The 22,703-nt window shown below is 50.0% G+C and overlaps 1 protein-coding gene across 1 annotated transcript in view; it reads right to left on the bottom strand.

The window, feature by feature from the left end:
* Nucleotides 1–6,781: 6,781 nt before the first annotated feature.
* The window catches only part of CDYL2 (chromodomain Y like 2), a 157,817-nt gene continuing 141,895 nt past the window's right edge, over nucleotides 6,782–22,703 (bottom strand). The window contains exons 4-7 of the mRNA XM_032853909.1: nucleotides 21,404–21,576; nucleotides 14,415–14,625; nucleotides 9,783–9,926; nucleotides 6,782–7,135 (exon numbers count right to left, since the gene is read on the bottom strand). Of these exons, the coding sequence (XP_032709800.1) occupies nucleotides 6,977–7,135; nucleotides 9,783–9,926; nucleotides 14,415–14,625; nucleotides 21,404–21,576 (687 nt within the window). The 3' untranslated portion in view covers nucleotides 6,782–6,976. The remainder of the gene's footprint in view (nucleotides 7,136–9,782; nucleotides 9,927–14,414; nucleotides 14,626–21,403; nucleotides 21,577–22,703) is intronic.

The raw sequence follows: 22,703 nt of genomic DNA, 5'->3' as shown, positions 1-22,703 counted from the left end.
GGAAGGACCGGAGGCAGTTAGAAGTAAAGGGCTCTCCAGGTGTGACCTTGACCACTTGGGATGGAGTCAGGACCTTTCAGAAAGGGCAAAGAGGTGCACAAAGCAACAATGGGGACGATGATGACACCAGAAACAGAAAGAGAAAGCGCGGGAAGGCTGGCAGAGGGAAGATCCTGGTCTCCAGCTGAGGCTGGCTAGCCCACAGGGACTGCAAGGTGACCCAAGGGGAAATGAGCAATTCCTAGTGCACCCCCTTCTCCACTCTGAGGCGTTCACAGTCGGGCAGGAAGGTGTTCCCTCTGGTACTGCACTGGGGACGATCTGAGAATCACGGCAGGATTACCCGCCTTTCCCACATTCCTAGACCCAGAGCCCCTTTGAGAGAGGGACTATCTGAGTAACCTCTGCCTGTTAGCACCTGAGCAGGCTCTGAGACAGAACAGGAGGCTCAATACTGCTGCTGGATAGACAGACAGACGTTGATCTCGTGCAAATCCCTTTCCCAGAATCCTGTTGCCATGAACCCCCAAAAAACTTCTTCCCTCCAATGTCGCTGGAGCCAGGCCTTGGAAGTCAGAGGCCCCTCTCCGTGTGTCTCTCCTAAGAGCCATGTTGTGATGATCGAAGCAACAAGATCCTGTGTGTGAAAGGCTTTTACACAATTCCACAGTGACAAATATTGTGGTTAGCCACGTATGGCAGCCAGGGTCGTGCAAGGTCAAGCTCTACGGGGGGGTTATCTTTGGTGAGGAGGCAGCCCTGTACAAGTAACCTTCCATCTGTACCAGGGAAGGGATGAATGCTTATACCAACCCCCCTAAAAAAGAATTCTACAGTCCTCTGGGGTCATGCTCTTGTCACACGGTAGTGACCAGCCCAAATCCCTGAAGCCTCAAGACACGAACCCAGACACCACCTAGACTCAACAACCCCCTGGGAGCCCAGAAGCTTCTCTGTTCAGAAACCACAGGTTTGTGACTTTTATGGACACAAGCAAATGCAGATGAAGTTTCAACCTTTTTATTCAAAGCAGCTTCTCACAATGTATAAATACTGCATATTAGCACACATGAAAAATACAACTTCTAAGGCACCCAGAAATGTGTTCATACACGTTACAGGACCATTCACAAAGAGAGTGTACGATTTGCTCTAGACAGTCAGCATTTGATAAGTCAGAAGATTATTATCCCTCAGTACTGCACCCAGTCTCGGGAAATATTTACAACGTGGTGAGAAAGGGTCAGCTGTACCTGCTTTTATGATTCTATGAAGTACTCATACTTACAAATATTCAGAACTAGTTAAAGACTCTCCCATGATAACCTGGCAAAAGAAAAAGAGTAGCCTAATTTGCAAAGGTCTCCTTGGATTTTGGTGTGTGTGCAACACCCACGATCAAATCCACACACTCCCAGGGTGGGCTGGGTAAGTTTTTGGTAGCCTGCTTCATTATCAGAAGTTTGGTAATAAGCCTTACCACTAGAACACCACTGCTTCAGCATCAATCATTTCTCAACCAGTTAACAGATGGGTGGTTTCATCATGAATGAAAAATAGAGCATCCCTTGGTGTGAGAATTGAGGGAAATTCTTCTCATGCCAAACAGGAATTGGAATGGGTCCATGAAGAACAAAAGGATGTGGGAATTTAGCAACTGGGGGGTGCTGCTCCGTGTAGACACGTTGTTAAAAACTCACACAGGTCCTACTCAGATGGAACAGTGTACACGGGTCAGATCATCTGGAAGGCGGCCAGACCTCCACCTTTTTTGATATGGTCAAAGGCTGGGAGTGCACAGCAGAAACCCCCACCTGAGAGAGCAACTTTCAGTGGGAGAAACTCATCTTTCAGAGCCTTCTCAAGGTGGTAACAAATCTGTCTGCATGGCCAGCCAGGCTGGTGGAAGTGAGCAGCTTCTCTGGGCCTTAAAGCAATGCACACCTCGGGCTGGATGAGCCCACCGTCTATGAAACACGCGCTTTGTTGGATTAATGGAATTCTTTGGTCCTTGGTTTTATGAAAGGCAATATTTTCACAATCCTGTCAACGTGGACATCAGCGAATGACTTCCAGCTGGGACTAATGGCACAGGGACAAACTTAAAACCAGATGGAACACTCTATACCCTCCCAGCTTCCCGGAGTCCCCTGAACAAGCATGCGCCAGCATCAGCTCAGGTGCTGGGCCACTGAGGCAGGGTCAGCCCGGACAGACACGAGCGGAGGCTTCAGACCAGACCTCAGTTCTTTGGGCTGCACACACACTGCAGACCTGGGAAGCCAATCTCCACCCTGGCAGTAGACTTTACTTACTAGAGATGCGCTCAGATAACCTGACATTAGCCACATGACAGCCCTGGTCTCCAGTCATCCTGAAAGCAATAGGAAGGAGAATCAGCTGGTAGCTAGGGAAGTGTGGCCAACTGAAAGGAATCATGATTTTTTTTTTTTTAATCTAAGTCCAAACCCTGGCTGGTTTTATTAGATCCCAGACACAGCGGATGCACGACCGACAAGCCCCGTGACTTAGACTCACTACAACAGCCATGGGTTAACGGCCTCAGCTGACGTGACGTTCTTCATCTAGTCTGCCTTTGCCCTGCTAAACTCAGGCTTAAGTATGGCTTCACACACATAGTTCATTGATAAGACACTCGGGACACATGGGAATGCTGATTACATAACTGAAATTGACTTCAGATTGTCTACACAGTTAAGACTCACACGTAAACTTTGTTAACACCTCTCAAGGAGTGCTGACCTCAGTCAGGCTGGCCGGTTCCAGGTCATCCACGAGGGACCCGGGGTCAACCGCCAAGGTCAGGAGCAGGAAATGTCATTTGTTCAGAACAAATGGTGGACCAGCAGCCCTCCCTGTGGCCATGTCTAAACCATGCGAATAGTACAAAGAGGGCTCCAGAAAACCTGCCCTTGGTCCATTCATATGGCCAAAGACAATCACCAAGCTGCCTACCTGGCTCCTGCTGCCATCAGCTCAACCAAACTCTTCACATCAGCCATGACCTACAGACTGCGTTGAGTCCGTCAACACGGCTTATGTTGCTTGGAAGAAACAACAACCCGTATTACCATTTTTTTTTTTTTTTTTTTTTTTTTGCAACAAGCTTAAGGCTCTGTTCACAGACTCTATCAACTGCCACACAGTGAGACTTCATGGGGAGGTCCTCAGCTACATACGTAGTTGCAAGGGTTGGAAATTTTACTGATCCTAATGGTAAGGCTTATCCACAAATTCAATACATTTTCAAATTATACTTCAAACTCAATTACTCTGACAAAAAGAAAATTAACCTGCTCTCCAACCACGTAAGATCAGTAGATTCTAATGAAAAAATAAAATAAATCCCATTGGCAACAAACCAGTATGCTATTTTTTGAAAGAACAAGTGATGTTAATGGAAAAGATTGCCCAAAACGCATATCCTAACTTACCACAGAAATATAAAAGTTTATATTCTGAAAATATATACTGTATTAAAGTCTGTAAGCATTTCAACCAAAATTTGCAGAAATAACTGAGCAACACTTGTCTACAACAAAAATATACATGCAAGACAACCCCCAAATGGTTTCCCTTAAATATCTACAAAGGCAAAGTGTAGATTTTTAAAGATTATACAAAACCATTTACAGAGAATAAAATAAAATACTTAAGAAATCTCATTTAGAGTCTTAAATACTGTGTGTATTAGTAGGAGCGTCTAAACTAATATGTACAACAGATCTAAGTGTCTGAATACAGAAACAGAGAAGAGAAGCAATTCTGCATTTTAAATATTCACTTAGGAAGATTTGAAGATGTTTCTATTTGTTTCTCTTAAAAAAATTTCCACAGAAACTAGATTGGAAAATTGCATGAAAGGGACTCAATTTCAAATTAAAAAAAGTTTACAAAATCTTTTAAACCAACAATTAATGGGAAATGCAATTCAGCATTCAGTCAAGGCTTTTTTCAATGTGGGTATTCAGAGCTGCAGTTGCATTGATCAGAGTCCATTTTGATCATTATTTTTCCATCCTGATACTAAACTTCATATGGAAGAAACATCATCATGCTTCAAAGAGAACATTTCCTAGTTTAATCTATAATGAACAAGTAGAACGTTTTAAATCAGTTCTCTACTACCTTCTCAGTGCTGTCCGATTCCATTCTCAGAGGGTAATTCTTGATGGTCTTTGCCCACAGACATTATTTAAAAAGCAGGAAGGAACATGTGGGTACATCATCATTTGTGTGTGTGGTTTCCGAATGGGGGGCAGCTCTGACCACCTTGGCAAAGTTTGCAGGGTCCTCTTGGAAGGGGGCTGCTAACTCCACTGGCACCATTACAGGACGCTGGGTGCTAATCACCCAGGCCTAGAGCAGAGTGGTGGGAGGGAGTCTAATGCGGGGTTTGCAGGACAGCAAAGAGCGGGTTACCTACAAGGTTCCTCCACTGAGGAAGTACCCTCACTTCCCACCCACAGCAGTTCTTCCAACCCCAAGGTGAATTCTGGGCTTGGGCTGCCAAGACTAGGCAGTTCCTCAAAGCCCTGCCCAGGCTCTGCGAAGGGACAGACATAGGGTGGGCTGGAGACAAGGCAGAGTGAAGAGAAGGGAGAAGGGATCCTATGGGTGGAGAGAAGGCGCTGTGACCAAAGACAAAAAGTGAAAGCCTGAGCCCCCTGTCTTGAGAAAGCTCTTAGGGTAAACCCGGACGCATCCACAGGTCTGGCATTTTCCATCCCAGGTTGGTTTGCTAAAAGTTACCTGGATTTCATCTCCAAACTATCAAGCAACCATCCGGAAAGTAGAGAACTCAGTGATGCAATCTACCCAGCAGCAAGCAGATTCCACCTACTTTTGTCCAATTTGTGGAACATCCTCCTTGAACTGACTGTGTAGAAACAACCAAAACACAGACCGTCTTTCAAAACACCTCTTGTTATAACCAGAACCTACAAATTAACAGCAGGAATTCTACCCTCGTAATGGTTTCACGTTCTTACCCTATCATTGGAGATCCTTCCAATGGGGAAGGATCATAAGGAGAGGGGCTTTCTAGAGAGAGAACCAAGGCCGTTGTAGGGATCGTACCCAGATGAAAGTCACATTTCACTGTCTACAGGATCATGTCTCCAGCCTTACTGTAGACACTCAACCCGCTCTTCTAACACAGGGCAGATGGAAAACTGTGGCAACAGCCTCCCTGTTCTCAGCTGGCCTCCCCTCCCCCCGACCATGCCCAGCGTTTCCCTGCTCCACTCACTGTCTCCAACAAGGGCCAAGACAGGCTGGCGACCACACAGGGAAGGAGAAGAGGGAGGCAGGCAAGGAGGCCTCTGAGAATACTCAGGGGCTGCGATGGACATGGAACGATCCCACCACTCTTAGGATCTGCTGACCCCCAGGAGGGTCGAGCCTCATGCAGAACACGCTCCTGTCATTCCTCTGCTCCAAACCCGAGGTCCACCTTTCTCTTCATCAACTCAAACCATCAAACCAACCCCCACCCCTTCTCTGCAGCTGATTCATGGACTTTGGGATGATGGTCTAAATTCAGATGCTGGGGTCCCCATGCAGCCCAGGGGCCCTGGGACAGGAGACCTCATCCCTGGTTATTTCTCCCTGATGTAAGTAAATGACTAGAAAAAAGATCCTCTGTGCCTCTAGACACGTAATGATTGAGACCTACTGACGGCTCAGCAGAGTGGGAGCTCTTCCCTGACCTCACGTGGAAGGCCAAAACCAGACAAAGTGGTCCAAATGGAAGAAATGGACTCTGAAATCCAAGTTCAGACATTTGCCCCAAAGACAAAAGGCTCACTCTAGACAATACGCAATCCCTAGGCAGGACCCATTAGCTCTTCCTGACGTCATGAATTTGGGACTGGGTATATCTCAGTACCATTCAGGTTGGAGGCCCCTTTATTTCCTCCAAGGCGGCAGAGGTGAAGGGAAAACTCTCCCATAATTTCTCCTAAGAATGGGTATTCAATTATTATTGAATAATAAAATGGCTGAGAACCATTTACGTGAGGAGGATCTGGTGCAGAGCTATTCCTTTTATCCACAGGGATCCTTCCATTTACATCTCTCCGAATTTTATTTCTGCGTGGTTCATTGCTAGAATGCACCAAACGGCATGAACCTTGTATGGGATTTGGTCCAGGGCAGTATGAAAATAGTATCTGTGCCAACGACAGATATCATAATATATAAACAAAAATAAATAAATTAAATAACTTTGATTAAAGAAAAAAATTTCCTAGTAGTTCATGTTTTTGTAAAACTAGCTTTACATATAATACACATAAATTATCAGAATTTCCACTTACATTGTTTTAAAAATATATATTTAACAAAACATTCCTAAACGTACAATATCTGGGTTTGCAAATCACTCAATTGGGTTTTAAGACCAAGCCCTAAAAGTCACACAGATTTGCATCAGAGAGAAGACTGAGGCTCGCTCTACACAACCGTTTTGCTCAGCGGTCTGGAAATTCCCTAAGTTGATCGTCCCCTGTCACCGGATCTGCACTTAACCAGAGAGAGCCTTATAGCCAAGTCTCCAAAGCAGAGGCACTGTGTAGACACAGCCTGAGTCAGAAGGATGGGGAAAGCTGACCTTCCCCTTCCTGGACCAGGATGGTGCATTTCAGCGAGTGGGGAGAGGACAACAGAGTCTGGCAGAGGCCTGGGAAGATATAGCCCTCGATAGCTCTCTGGCCAGTGCAGGGAGGGGGGTGGGGCGGGGGGACACGGTGCAGGGGGCCGAGTATGCTGCATTTCCCATCTGTTATACAACATCAAACCAATGCGGAGCAACCAAAGGACAGGAGGAAATGGACACAAGAGAGACACCTTGACAAACTCCTTAGCCGGCGCACACCGTGCTCAGATTTGGGAAGCACGGGGCCAGGCTGGAAGTCCGGTGCCCTTGAGTGCTGGGGCGGGTGGGCGGGGCTCTTCAGACTTCATAGATCTTGTCCTGCAGGTAGCTGAACAGGGAGTCCAGGCCCTTGGAGGAGCTCCACAGCTGCTTGAGCATGAGGCATTCTTTCTCATTCACACCTTCCAGCACAGACTTCAGGAAGCTCCGAACGAGGCATTTCGACTCTTCCAACACCTGAAGGGAAATGCATAAGCCTCGTTAGCCGGCACCAGGGGCTCTGCTCCAGAAGAATGGACTTGGCCTAGGAGGCACTAGCTAACCTTCCGACGTCCAAAGCCAGAGGAGGCTGCCTGCTGTCTTCTAGAACTTGCCAGGCCCGTGTCCCCAGCAATGCCAGGAATGGGCTCCAGGCGTGCCAAGGGGTTGAGGCCTCAGTCCCCAGCATGGCGGAGTTTTGTCCTGGACCGAAGGGTGACATAAACTCAGAATCATTTTCTATGGGTGTCATGCAAAAGTTTGGGAAACAATGCTTTCACCTCCCATGCTTCACTCTGATGACCTGCGCCACGGTGACAATGAGGCCTACCTTAGGACGGGTGGCACCACAGAGTAAGATAATGGAGTGATGGCCCTCAGAGTAGCCAGAGGACTTACCCCACCAAGAGTGCCTCTTGTTTAGGCTTTAGCAGTAAGAGCAGCAGCAAGAACGCTGGCCATCACTGCAGTCGGGAGGATGAAAAATTGCAGTAATTGCGGTGGCGACAGCAGTAATAACGCTGCGGTATCACAGCAGCAGTAACGCTGGGAACGTCAGTAATGTGGCGGGGATGATACTAGAGTATTACGGTAGCAACACAGCAACAAGAGCAGTGATATTAGGGGCATGGCAGTAATAATGTAGCCACAGTAAAAATCATCCCAGGCATGAGTAACAGCAAGGTACTGATCGCGGTGACAGCAGCAATGCTGCAGAAGTACGAATGAGAAGCGCTCTCCCTGCGCTCTTTCCGTCCGTCCTCATGGGAGTCCCACACGGAGGTGGTGTTTTTATCTGCACGCTACGGCCAAGGGCCTGAGCTCCGAGGAGGAAGGCGCCCGTGCTGCTCGGCATGTGTGGCTGACCTGGCTTGGGGTTGGGGGCGCTGCCCTGCTCTGCCGCAGATGCTGGGTGGGGGGCACTGAGGACCCGAGCATCCTCCATCCTCCCACTGGCCTCCAGCCCCTCTGCTGACGTCAAGGCTTCGCTTCACGCTCTCCCAAAGTGCTCTCAAGCGGAAAATGCAGGACAAGGGCTCCCGGGCTCCCGCAGGCCAGAATGAAGCTGGGCTCTTCCTCCTCGGCTTGGGCTGGCGGCCAAGGGGAGTGAGAATGGGCCGGCAGACCAAGGCCACCTCCCGCCACACAAGAGGTGCCCCGAAGAACACCAGCTCCCAGGTCGCAGAGTCCTTTCTCGAGCGACTCACCCCAAAGCTCCTGAATTCACCACTGTGGACAGCAGAGACCACCTTGCAGTGTTTCTTCCACAGCTTGCTCGCCTGAGCACCCGCACTGCCCAAACACCAGACTCCTCGATGGAGCTTTGAGGCCTTTCTTCTGCTTTCCTTTTCAACGTGAATGTCCCTCCCACACCCTGTGAACCTGCTTCCACCACCACCAAACTCCCCAGAGTTTTCGCGCTCACATGCCCTCAGCTTAGAACGTCTACGGGCTTCTCCGTGCAGCTGATCCTAGGCTCACCAACTGTCCCTGTTTGCCCAGGGCCAGGGGGAGTCCCAGACGTGGGATTCCCAGTGCTGAAAGCAGGAGAGTCCCAAGCAAAGTGGGATGAGTGGGTCACAGCAGTTAGCAGGAAGATGAAAAGACAGTCCTCGTACAGAGATTGGCAGAGCTCGTGGCTCACAATACGTGATCACCGACGACAGGCCCATCACCTCTCCATCACCATCACCATTACTGGCACGGTCAGGTTTCCTGGGGGTGGAGCTTACACACAGTAGGTGCCCAGTCCAGGCTGATGAGGCAAATTGGGAGAGACATGGCAGCTGGGGGCGGCAGGGAGGGGCAGTGGCATGGCAGCTGGGGCATGGGGGAAGGGGAGAGGCATGGTAGCCGGGACATTGCTGGTGGGGGGTTTAGCACAGACGGAGAGAAGGAAGGGACACTCACGGGTCTGACCCCATAAATCCAGCCCAGCACGTCCCTGACTTCAAAGCACAGACAGAGACCCCCCCAACACCCCAATCCTATTCTCCCAAGTCAACTTTCTCATTTCCTAGACCGGCCCTGCAGCTCCAGGAGCGGCCTTTGCTCCACCTTCCCATAGGATTTCCCACACCGCACCCAGAGTGACTTTCTGAGATAAAATCGACACTTAATTAAAATCTGGCGCCTCCGCAGAGGCGTTCGTATTTATCCATGTTCCAATGTGTCTTCAGAGTCAAACGGTGATGCTCACATGTGCCACACACTCGGTGGGTAGAAATGAAATGTGAGGTCGGAGTGCCCTGGTTTCTCTCATCTCCAGGACGGTTTAACACCCTTTGTCCTCATGTGCCTTTGTTTCTCATATTCTTTGAAAACTACAGATGTTTTGTGCTTCTGTGTGTGTCTGTCTGGGACTTTCTTTTAAGGCAACGCACTCTACCCCAGGGTGTAAATCTCTTCAGTGAGTTTTTCAGGCTGGCCATGACAGGGAATCTCTACGAATGCCGACTGCTCGTCCCTGGATATAAACTCTCGACCCCGAGAGGAGGCATTTACGGTCTTACACACATACCCTGCGTGACCTGTGGCAAGTCAGTTGGTCCCTCTCAGCCTCATTACCCTCATCTGTAAAATGGGTCTGTTGCAAGGACAAGCACACAAAGACACAGGAACTTACCACCGCGCTGCAGGAGGCCATCTCCTTGACCCGCAGCATGACCTCCTGGCTGAACGTGGTTGGCCAAAAGACCTGGGACACAAGTCCCCGGCTGCACGCCTCCTGGGCGGTGAGCTTCCGCCCACAGAACAGCATCTCGTTGGCCTGAAAAAAGCAAAGGCAGGGGAAGGCTGAGAGCCCAGAGTGCCTCGTACGTCTGTTAGCAAGGCCTGGGCTTGCCGTGTGTCACTGTCCTGCTTCCCTAATTTCAGCTCTCAACTGGGGGGTCAGATAAGCTTTGGGAACTACCTACAAACATCTGTGCCCAGGTGCATCTTCCTGAGCAGAGGGCCCACAGCTTTCCTCAAATTCCCAAAGGAAGCCATATACCACCTGTGGGTTCGTCTGCCCAACAGCCCTCCCCACATCCGGCAGCAGACCCACAAGACGTACACTTCAGTGCTGACACCCCAACCATGACAACGGGTCCACAGAGGAACAGATATGTGCCCTGGGTGATAAAGCTCTCCGCGAGGTTTCCCAGCTAGAGGCGATGGCCAAGACGCACTCTCTGGCTGATTGCATGCGGAAGTCAGGGAGTCCATGGTCCCCCACTGCTATATCTCCGCTCTTTGGAGAAGTGGGTCCGTAAAGAGAGGAGGGATGGAAAACAGGTTTCCTGACTGAGCTGGGATGTGGGATCCCAGCAACTCCAAAGAAGACTCCACTTCTGCACGGGCAAGTTATGGCCACCACTGAATTCTTTTCTTCCCGCATGAAGCCCGTTAAAAGTGTCTCCATCCCTGGCAGCCAGAAAGGTCCTCAGTACTACCACACACCAATGCAGAGAGCCGCATCTCTGCTGGTGGCCCAGAGCTGCGCACATCTCTGCCCAGGTGCGAAGGGCGAAAACATCCCCCCACCTGACCACCTCCCATCCCGACTTCTGCGGTTTCCTCCACACCCCACTCCCCAGAGAATTTCCATTTGCTTTGTACTTCACAGCTGTCATGCGTGCCCTGGGATGAGCCTGATGGATAAGGTCCTAGGCAAAGACAGACCAGTGCAGTCACCACTAAAACTTGCCAAGTGACTCTCCTGCTGATAATTAGGGTATAATGGTCACCACCATGGGATGGAGTCCCTATCTCCTTCAGAATAAATCCCCACCTCCTTCATGCAGCAGGCAATCCCTTCCCTGACCTGCCATCCATCTGCCTGCCCCTATGTGCTGGGCCGCTCCTGGATCAATGTGGAAACGCCAGGCTCTCTCGGCTGCTGGATCTCTGTGTCTTTTTCCCCTTTGTTCTCGCTGTCACTGATGGGTCATGATGACCCAAAGGACAATCTTTCATGCCAGAGTAGAGAAATTTATCAGGCTGGTAATGAGCCTACAGCGTGCATTTGGTTGGAGGTTTGAAGACAAATCTCTGTCATTATACTTATTTAGAAACACCTCTGTCTCGGGAAGGAGAAACGAAAGGAAGGGGCACAACACAAGGAGCCGAATGGGACACACTTGGCAAGAACACGTCTCCGTCAGCAACATTCTTGGAGTTTCAGAAATGATTGAAATAATAGAGAGACAGAAAGAGATAAGACTGTACACTAGACACATTTTTGCCACCACAAAGGACAGGGAGGAACGGGAGTGGCACTGACTTTGGGCAGAGCACGGTGGCCGAGATCAAAAGGGAAAGTGTTTGCTTCCTGGCCTCCCTGCCTCCCTCATTTTTCTCCATTGGTGAGACTGTGAGCAGCCTCGAGCAGCCCCAACCCCAAGTCCTGGAATCCGAATGGCCTCCCCAATCCCAGCTGCGGGCCCTGCTGCAGAAACAAGGTGGTTCTGGTGGGTGTGAGGCTGCTGGTGGTCTCCACAGATCACATGGTTTCTCTTCCTGTTTCATGCTACCCTCAAAGAGTGACAAAGCCCATACAGAAGGCGTAGAATGGGGATTCCCATTCTTCCAGACTCACTCAGGAGGTACCCCTGCTGGGAGCTTTCTCTAACCACCCCTGAATCTTATCCCAGTCCAGCAGTAGGGCTACTGGCATAGGAACCCCCCTCCCCTCATGGGAAGGCCAAGGTTTACAGGATGAGGGTAGAGAAAAGCACAGATCAGACAACCTTGCTCTGCCTTCTGCTTTGGCCTGAGACCCTATGCAAATCTCTTGCCTCTCTGAGTCTGTTTATTCATCTCTAAAGTGGGCACAAGTTACCACCTGGGAGGATCCGATGAGATAACAAAAGAGCAGAGAAACACCACACCAGCCATGCATCATCGCCCACGGGCGGGATTGTCAAGGATGGAGCTTCCCTGTTACTCATCTTTGTACTTCCAAGCAGGTAAGGTAATGCCTGTTGCCTACTGGAATCTCACTTGGGTTTGTGGGCTCAAAGAAGGAGCGACATCTTCCAGAATTTCCTCTCAACTCTCCATGCCTCAGTTTATCTATAAAATGGAGAGCAAGAGGACCTACCCTTGCAGATGCTCAGAAAAGTGATGAGACCATCCCGTGGAAAGTGCCCAGTAAAATGGCCACCAGGTAGGAGGTGCTCAGTACAAGCTTAGAGAAGCTTGCTGGGATAACCCACTCAATCCTTGGTCATCAGAGAGCCCATGTGGTTTTAGTGTGTAAGGCAACACGGGGGACACATTTTTCAGAACGGTATCTCAAAGAGACATCAGGAGCGTCAAAATGATTGGGCATCCCTGTGCAGAATCTCAGAACCAGCCACACTTTAGTGAGGACTCCCTAAGTCCCGGTGCACCTGGCACCTGAGGGTTTCACCCACTGACCTCAGCCTGGGGTGCGGAGAGGGAGAATCTTGGGAATCTTAAGGACAGAAGAGGCACCGAACTCAGTCTGCTGCGTCAGGAAAGCAGATGGCGACTGTGCTGACCCCACGGGCCTTCAGGATCACCTGGGAGTTACCTTTTGGAATTGGGGGTTGTGAATGTCAAGGCCAGAGACCAAGTAGGAAACGGAACAAGAAGGGCTGGGTCATTAAAACACACTTGAGTTGTGCCAAAGAGCCCAAATTCAAACCACAAGACCCATCTAAGGCTTTGTAAGAAACAAACATAAATTACTGGAGGGCCAAGGAGAAGTCAGGAATGGTGAGGATGGAGGAAAGAGCTTCCAGGAGCATCTGTCACAGCGGAGTAAGCAAACAGTGTTAGAGCTAAGCACGGGCCCACCGGGTTCAGCAAATAGGAGGTCACAGCTGTCCCTCGCAATGCAATGTGACAGGTTTCTTCTTCAATACTATAGCAGCGACACCTACACGTGGGTGCTGGAACTCTCTAGAACTGGTCTGCAGGAGGCACCTTTAGAGGGACAGGCTGTTACGGTAAGATGCAAATTGATTTCAGTCAATACTGTCTTTCAGAGACCCCCAATTTCAGACTTACTCCTCGGATGTAGGTCCTACTTTATGACCTACTGGTTAAGAGCACAGACTCCAAAACCAGATTATCTGTGTTCTGATCCCATGACTGCCACTCCCACTGTATGACCCTGGACAACTCACCCTCTCTGAGCCTCAGTCTCCAATCTGTCAAGTGGGGATAACAACTGTCCTACCTTCCCGGGTTGTAGGAGGACGCCCTGAGTTAATGGCTCTCAGGCACTGGCCATCGTGTGTGCTTTTTAAGAGGCCCCTGACCACTCGCCCCTGGCTGCTGGTCCAGAATCTGACTTCAGCCTACAGTGGACTCCACCATTTGCTCTAATACCACTCTGACGGCTCACTGACACATGACACAGCAAGTTCCCTAACTTCTCCAGTTTAGCTTGCCATCTGTGTCATGGAGACCATAACACAGGTTCTCTAAGTGGGACTGCCTGTGATTACCAAAGCCCTTCCTGCTTCTGGGACACTCAGCAAGACTACACTTCCCAGCCTTCCTTGCAGGTGGGTGTGGCCACACCACTGAATCTTGGCTGATGAAATGGGAGTGGGGGTGAAGATGCCCCTTGCAGGCCTGGCCCCGGAAAACCTCCAGGCTCCCTCTTCATGCCCACTCACTGGAAGCAAAGGCAGGTCTACCAGATGGAAGATGACGGGGCCGCCCGCCCCCGACCCCAGGCAGTGTGGACAGCTACTACAGCTACACTGGATGCGGCAAGAATGAGAAAGAAACTTTTGCTGTTTGGACCCTAGGACTGCGGGATTGTTTGCTATAGCAGACGGGCCCTCTTCGTATCAGGTTGTTGTGAAGAATAAATGACATAACGAAGGCAAAGTTTGCTTAAGTAAATGACCCGAACTTAGTTTAGTTAGCTTAAACTATTATGTGCTTTAACTAGTTAAGTGCTTAAACTAACTGAATTATGTTAACTTAGGGGAACAAAGTACACGTTTGATAGTGAACATCCCATCATGCTCTCGACCCTTGGTCACACCTGCCACTGGCATCTGGTACCCCTGGTTGAAGGCTCTAAGATTAGCCTGACCTCATCCCAGGTCCCCTGGGAAGGGCAGAGGAAGTAGAGACACTCAGCAGCTTCCACAGGGCGGGTGCACCCCTGGGCTCCCTATTCATATGAAGGGCCATATCCCAAATCCAGGACAGAGAATGGGTCATGTTGGGACCCAAAGCCACTTCTCCCAGAGAGGGATCTTGCCTGAGGAACGAAGGGGCTTACCAGTGCGACGCCCAGGATCTGGGGGAAGGTGTATGAGGAGCAGCCAGCAGGCGTGAGGCGGATGGTGGCATAGGGGGTCTGAAACCAGGCCTTCTCACTGGCCCACACGATGTCGCAGAGGGGCAAGATGGAGGCACCCAGGCCCAGCGCAGGCCCATTGATCGCAACAACGATAGGCTTCTTAAACTGGATAAAGGCCTTCACAAAGTCCCTGGGAGAAAAGAGAAGACCCTCTTTAACAGGTGGGCAGGCCTGCTGAGACCTATTTGACACCCTTTAATCTGCCGAGGCGACATAAGTTTCCCTGGGCTGTGGAGCACCCTCTGGTCATTGGAGGTAAGTGGGTACCAGGCAAGTACCTCCTTCTCCTGAACACTGAGCCGACGAGCTGCAGCCACAGGCATGGCACACGCGGTGGTCAGTGGCACGTTTTCTGAAAGAGATCTGTGGGGTGACCACATCATGTCCCACTTTGTCCAGATGGGCCCAGGTCATGCTCACTTCCCACTACTGCACCCAGTTACCACTCTCTGGATACCAACAAATGGTAAATATCCTAAGGAAGACAATCTGAACATCAAGGTTCAGAGCCCGAAGGAGAACCAAAAGGAAGGCGTTACAAGGAGGCATATTTGGACACAAGGAGAGAAAGAATGTTCTAACAGCACTGGCTGAAGGTGGAATGGCTGATGTTGGGAGGTGTGAATGCCTCATTATGGGAGGTATTCTAATTTCGGCCGGATGGCCACTTTGGGTGATGTTGTAGAGGGAACTCAAGCTTCAGGTGATGGGCACAGGTGATATTTAACCTTTTTTTTTTTTTTTAAGATTTTTTTTCATTTATTTGACAGACATATCACAAGTAGGCAGAGAGGCAGGCAGAGAGGCAGGCAGAGAGAGAGAGGAGGAGGAGGCAGGCTCCCTGCCGAGCAGAGAGCCCGACGCGGGACTCTATCCCAGGACCCCAAGATCATGACCTGAGCCGAAGGCAGAGGATTCAACCACTGAGCCACCCAGGCGCCCTAACCTTTCTTTTAATCCTAGGATTCTTTGATGCTGAATCTCCCAAAGGGTCACCAGACTTATCAAAGATGGTTCTAGAACACTGACAGGGATCCACATGTTGTGGTGGCTTCGGCCAAAACTGGGGAAGGACACGGATCTCCCTTGCAGGTGTGAGGCATCTGGGATCAGGGCTCTGGGATTAGGAGACATTTTATCCCCCTTCCCTTCCTCATCGAACAAAATTCCCGTGTGCATCTGTACCCATTAACCAGAGCCAACTCTACTTTCTTTGCCCTGGCATGCTTTTCACTTCTCCCATAGCTGCTATCTAAGATCCATAAAATGTTAATACTCATCTGGACATGGAAGAAAGATCCAAGATGTCTAGTAAAGCCCACATTCTTCATTATTCTCAGCTGGAAGATTGGGAACTACCAAGAACTCACAAGAATAAAATCCATACTCCCAGCTGTGACCTTGGTCTGCTGCGTCTTACGTCCCCAGGCTCATCTCTTGTCTCCCTTAAGCCTGCTCACAATGCATGAGCTGCACAGGCCTTCTGAGAGTTCTTAGAAAATACCACTATTACAATTAGCAATTATCCTAATTATTTCCTTGCTTACTTGTTTTTGGATTTTCCTCCCTCTTCAGCTCCTTGCAGAAACACTCAGGTCTGCCTTGTGTGTGGCCTGGTGCCCATGCCTACTGGAGCTCACCCTCAGTAAGTAAGTGCTGGTTAAAGGAGTCTTCCAGAATGAGAGTGAAGACTGCAGATGTGTAACACGGATTCACTTGCCACTCACCACTTTCCCTTCCCTCCTCTTCCTGAGTCTGCTGCTGGAGCACAGTTTCGCGCCTCCCTCACAGTTGGCTGTTGGCCAAGTAACTGAGCGCTGACCAATGGAATGTGAGTGGAAACCTATGCTCACTTCCAGGCTTGAGCAGGAAACCTCCCACCATGCAGCCTGCAAACCCTTTCACCTTGAGGGGCATGGCCATCTCGGAGGGCCTGTGCTGAGCCACAAGATGGAGGGAGTCTGGGTTCTTGAGTCAAACTTGGAGGACAGCCATGGGCTAATCAGTAGCAACTGTTTTAGGTTCCTAACATAAGAAATAAATTTCTATCACAACTGAGCCATTTCGTGTACTCAGGGGTCATTCATTACAGCAGCTGGTACTTCACTAATACAAATGTCCCGCTGATCTATCCCTTCTCAGCTGTTGCCATTCCCCCGCAAGCCTTACGAAAAAGTGTGGGCATCATGGTGATACGCTGGGATCAGATTCCATTGGGAGAAGCCTGGGGTGGGGGGTGTCTCATGACCTGCACATCGTCATGTGAGTATGCACCCTTCCCCAGGCGTGAGGCAGCCTATCTCCTGACTCCTAGGTGGTGGTTTGTGAGTGAAAGGCAGAGCTCTCTTAGCACTGCTGGCCCCATCACAGCTGACCCCCAAAAGGCACCACGAACCTCTGATTCCCGGTTTTCCAGGGGCCCATTTCCTGGCCTGACTTCCTAACTTCATGGCCTCAGTCATGGGCCTTAATATGTACTTTATACCACCAAATGCAATTTGGAGCCCGTACCGCACATCGTGCTTCTTGGCAGGGTCCTTGGAACCACATGGTCTGAGTGACGTGGGGCCAACACTCCACCTCTAAACCCCTTCATACAATTCGGGGACGTTGCATCTCCGAGCTGGAAAGGACTTCAGGAGTGGTCAAGCCAAATCTTCCACTCAGTGCAGGACTCCCAGCATTTGAGGCCACGCCATCCTCCAGCCATTGTGGAATACTTCCAGTAAAGACAGTCCTTCCTGTCAGGACAGGACGCCCCCCCTGCTGTGGACCTCATGAGGACCTCTCTGACACTCCCACTCTGTGCCAATCTCCACACAGCAGGCTTCCAGGAATTCACCTCTGCCCATACAACATTATGGGAGCAAACAGTTCCAGAACCCAGAACCTTCCCTCTGTGGTCTCCAACCTGAGCACTGTGCAGAGCAATCACACATCCCGAGGAGGGCTAAGGAGATCAAGTGTGCCCAGCTCCACCCCTGCACCCCAACACCATCCTGTTTTGGTCCAAGCTGCCTTATGGGCTCATGTCCTGGATATGAAAATGCAATGCACAGACCACTCTCCCCATCCTCTTCCTCTCACTCAAGCAGAAGATCTCTATCACAAGAGCCCAGTGGACACAGAAGCAAACAGGATATTGCATTACAGACACTGCCGCTCAGATATCTGATCCTGACTGGGGTGGCGGTACAGTGGGTGGGGGAGAGGGCTTGCCATCTTCTTCAGCATCAAAGTCCATCGGTCATGCTGACTCTGGTCCCCACAGCTTCCTCTACATAGCCCGAGCACTGTGCTCTCTGCCTGCCTGAGTGTTGGGCAGCTCTGATGTGGCAGAAGGAGCACGAACTCTGGAGTCAAGGCTCCGCTCTGTCCCTAACTAGTAGTGAGATCTTGGACAAGTTACTCACTCTCTGGAATCCCATTTTCCTCCCTGTCAAATGGGAAAGCCAATGATTTGTCCTCATGGGGCCATATGGGAATTCAAGGAGACAGCGCTTGGCACGCAGGAGCCCTCAGTCATGACTGCTTGTATTATTATAGTCGGTGCACGTGCTGGGGAGGGCAAACGCTGCTCTCACTCCATTCTCAGTGGTTGGCGATCCACCCTCCAGGCCCAGAGGGGCATTATGAAGCAATAATCTGCATACAGGGATGTCCGGATTCCACCTGGAGCCACAAGCTACCTATTTCCTCTACCCAGAGCGCCGGGGTACAGCTCTCCCACTGCCGAAGTCCACAGCCGAGTCAGCCAGTACGAGACCTCTGAGCTCCAGATACACACGCTGGTGGTCGTCCTGGGGCCGTCAGAGGGGTGCTCCTGAAGCCCACTCCACAGTCAGAGCAGGCTTAGCTAGACCCTATGGCTGGACATAAGAGAACTGGCAATGAAAATAATTCCTTACACCTGTTCCAAGTCCTGACTGTGTGCTGGGTCCGACCAAGTTTTTCAGATGGGTTATCTGATTAATCTTCCTCACCAGACCGTCCCATCACCTGTGAGTTCAGGGGAGGCCAGCCTCTCTTGCAGGATGGGGCTGACAGCCTTGTTTGGGTCCTGGACAGAAGCCTGTGTTGAATGAATCATCTGAGCTCTTCTCACATCTGCTAGTTCATTCAACAAACATCTGCAGAGCGAACACGGTGTGCCGGGTCACGTGTGTGCATGTTTTCTCGAGGAAACGATGCAGATGGGGAGGGAGCGGTGCTGGGGGTGCTGCGGCAGGCCCTGCAGCCTGCCCCAGGCCTGGAGGTCAGCCCAGCCGAGAGCATGCCTGTCCCCAGGGATCCACAAGGGCTGTCTGTAGGTTATAAGGTTCTGTGGCCAAAGTATGTTTCAGCCATGCTAGACTCTGAACAAAGTTCTTTCACAAGACAATTCTCAGGCTGCAAATATGTTCCTATGCCTGGAAAATCTGCAGAAGTAGGGATGGAACTTGCAGTGTGGCCCAAAGTAATTTAGGGACAGCGCCCTTCCCTCAGGATGCTTCTCTGGAAATCTGCAGAACATTCTCTGCAAAATGCTTCTCTGCCACCTTGTGTCCCAAGCTCTGAAGTGTGGCCGCCGGGGGATGCTCTCCGAATCTGGTGAAGTTGGAGCCTCCCCTAGGACTTGGCGATGATGGGCACGGCGCATTTTCTGACCCCGTGGGCACTCTTCGCTAGAGGGGCATGCTGTATGCGCCCCTCACGCCCCATCCAGCCCGTGAGGCTGCTCATCCATCTTTGTTCCTTCTAGCATGGGAGAACTCCTGAGGGAACTTCAAGAGCAAAGACGAGCTGGCAGCACCCCCACACTCCCTGATTCGGAGATTTCCAGGTTTTAGAAAAGTGACCTGTGGATTCTCTGAGCTGTGCGGACTGTGAACCGCTGGTCTAGGGGGCACCCCCCGTTCCCTCCCCCGATGTTGTTGCAGGCTCATGAATTAGAAATTTCCACTCCCTTTGAACACTGGAAAGAATTCCCTCTGCTGCCACCCCCTCTATTCTACCTAAGAGAAACTCGCCTTTCTATGAGATAGCAAATGTCTCAAATCCCACTGGCTGTGTTTCTCAAGACGTTAGCTAATGCATTCAGCATCTCCTCAAATCTGGGGCTTCTGGAAATCCAGCTAATGCCTCCGCTGAAATCCGTTAACCATATGACGGCTATGGCTAAGGCTTTCCTTAGGCCAGAGAGATGGGCGCCCCATCTCTGATGGTCCCCCAAATGAAGGAAGCTTACTGGGGACCCTGTTGCTCCCCCCTCCCCTGCCCGTGATGAGGCAGCTGCTAAAAGGCACAGCTGAGTCCAAACAGAGGATAAACCGCTGTGGACGTGGCCAGGGATGTCTGTGGCCAGGAAGCTTGGGAGCAGCACGCAGCCACGATGCCTTTTCCAGCAACAGTGCTCAGCCTTTTTGTGTCTCTGTGGGGTAAGAATTCTGCAATGGGAAGCACACCCGTGGTTTGGAGCCTACTTCCCTGGATGCTTCATCCTGAAGAGGGGACTTGGAACTCCACCTGTTAGAGCAACCTCACGTCATCTCTTGGAGACTGCATCCCGTGGAAGGCTCCCACGGCCACAGGACAATCAGCATCCACGTGACACTGCCAGGCACAGTGAGACAGGAGGCCCAGAAAAGCCCTCACATGAGGCGTGAGGCTCCATGACACCACACGGAGAAGTGTTCCTTTCCGAGAGACCAGGTGGCGTTACCACACTGGGACTCTTGTTGGAGCTTGGAGCTAGGCGCAGCAGCAAGCCTGAGCCCTTCCCAGGTGGAGGCTGAGTGACAGCCCTTGCTGGAAATAACACGCACTTGCTTTTCATAAATATATACAATGGAAGAATATTACTCAGCCCTCAGAAAGGATGCGTACCCACCATTTGCATCGACATGGACGGGACTGGAGGAGATTATGCTGACTGAAATAAGTCAAGCAGAGAAAGACAATTATCATATGGTTTCACTTATTTGCAGAACATAAGGAATAGCACGGAGGACATTAGGAGAAAGAAGGGAAAACTGAAGGGGGGGATATCACAGGGGAGATGAACCATAAGAGACTATGGACTCCGGGAGACAAACTGAGGGTTTTAGAGGAGAGGGGAGTGGAGAGGAGGAATGGGTGAGCCCAGTAATGGGTATTAAGGAGGGCATGGATTGCACGGAGCACTGGGTGTCATATACAAGCAATGATTCATGGAACACTACATCAAAGACTAATGATGGACTGTATGGTGACTAGAATAACATAAGAAAAAATAAAAAATTAATTAACAAATTGATTAAAATAAATTTAAAAAGATAAAATAAATCTGTAAATACTGGGGAAATAACTACCCTTCAGGGTCCCAAAAGAGATACTAATTGTGGGGATCAGATGTCAGCCCCAGGATCCCAACTTCTGTCCCAAAGGCAGCAAGAGAGGGGGAAGCACTCCCTACCCTGCTGGGTCTGCAAATGCACAGATACCCAGGGTAACCCTCCATCCTCTTCCCAGTGTGGAGCCATGTCAGCCTCAAGACACAGGAACACCCAAAAAATCAACAGTTGTACCATCGGGCAGAGGGCAGGAGTAGCATGGATAACAACTGGGTGTTACCAGATACTGGGCTTAATACAAAGAAATAAAATCTCTTTTTGATCAAGAGAATAAAGTGGGATCTAACCTAGAGGACAAAGGCACCCTAGTTTTGGCAGAAAAATACAGGATGCCCAATTAAAATCCCAATTCCAGATAAAAAACAAATAATTTTTTAGCATAAGTATATCCCAAATATTGCATGGGATCGACTTATGATAAAAAATTTTTCTTTGTTGTTTGAAATTCAAATTTAACTGAGCAGTCTGTATTTTTATGTGCTACATTTCTCAAGAAGGAAGCAGATCCCAAAGTGTCCAAACATGAGCAGAGCTTACCTGATGGCTTCTGAAATCCGGGTACTCTCCTTTCTCCGGTCACTGGACAACCGGCCAATTAGGTAGGAGTAATCCAGGCCACTGCAGAATACACTGCCCACTGCACTGAGAAGCAGAAGTTTGCTGTCATCTGTGGCCGCGTTGCACAGTGCTCGCCGGACTTCCTTCATGATCTGCGGGCAGAGATGGATTGGCAGGGATGTTAACTATCTACCTATAGGCCAGAGGCTTTCAGACCTCGAGCCTGCATCTTCTCTTCCTCTGCAGGAAGACCCTCCTGAATTCAAGCCACATCCAGACTAAGCAAAGAAACACCAAAACCAGAGCTCCCCTGCAGCATCCCCAAAGCAGGCAGAGTGCTAAGAAGGTGGCAGTGAGGTCACTGGCCTCAGACTTGGGAAGCGTGGCCTGGAGCCATGTAATCCTGGGTAAATCTCTGCAAATCTTCTTCCAGCATTTGCATGTTTAGCCCTTTCCAAGATGTGGGAAAAAAATTCCTGTGCACAGCCCAGGTGAGGTATGTTAGCCTTCTCTAGAAGGCCAGGTTCAATTATACTCTTGCTCGTCCTTAATTCAACTAAGACTTTTGCATGGCTTGTGGGTAGCACTTGGGAAGGGGGCTTTGGCATCAGAACTCCTAGAATTTTCCAGGTGCCAAGGAAGACAACCATCAGACACGGATTCTGTACCCAGCTCAACTATCATCCAAAAGCAAGGGTAAAAGGTAGGAGTTTACAGCAAAAGAATCTTTACCACTCTTAGACCCACCCTTGCTGAGAGAATTTAAAAAGGATACACTTCAGAAAGAAGAAAGCTATATTCAGAAAGAAAAACGGGACATGCATGGAGTAACAGCCAACAAAGAAACATGGTGAATGTGCTGACAAATCAATATAAGAATGGCCATAAAATCATCAGACTGATAATGACCGACCGAGGCTGAAGGTTTGCACAAGTGTAGAACTGGGGTCCAGGTGGTAATAGCGCATCAGATGAGAGAAGGAATGACGACCACATGCCGAGGTTCTAGGTCTGGGCGTGGTGAAGAGGTGACAGGATGACGTTTAGGCTTCACTCTGTGTACAGAACTTAAGGATAGCTTCTTAAATGCACATGGATTACAATGAAGGGGGAGGGGATTAAAACAAAGAAAGCTCAATCACTCGATCCAACAGAAGTGAGGGGAGGAGGGAAAAATAAGTGAATAAGAGCAGAAACGGCATGGTAAGAGAAAATAAGGCATCCGCTTGCCTGTGTGGAGCTGAGAGTCCAACTGGGGAGACAATAAGTGAACAGGCTT

This window comes from Lontra canadensis, unplaced genomic scaffold (assembly GCF_010015895.1).
Source record: "Lontra canadensis isolate GAN:19392208 unplaced genomic scaffold, GSC_riverotter_1.0 scaffold8, whole genome shotgun sequence".
NCBI classification, from domain to species: Eukaryota; Metazoa; Chordata; class Mammalia; order Carnivora; family Mustelidae; genus Lontra; species Lontra canadensis.
Note: the sequence above shows the minus strand (reverse complement) of the source record. Positions and strands in the feature narration are given on the sequence as shown.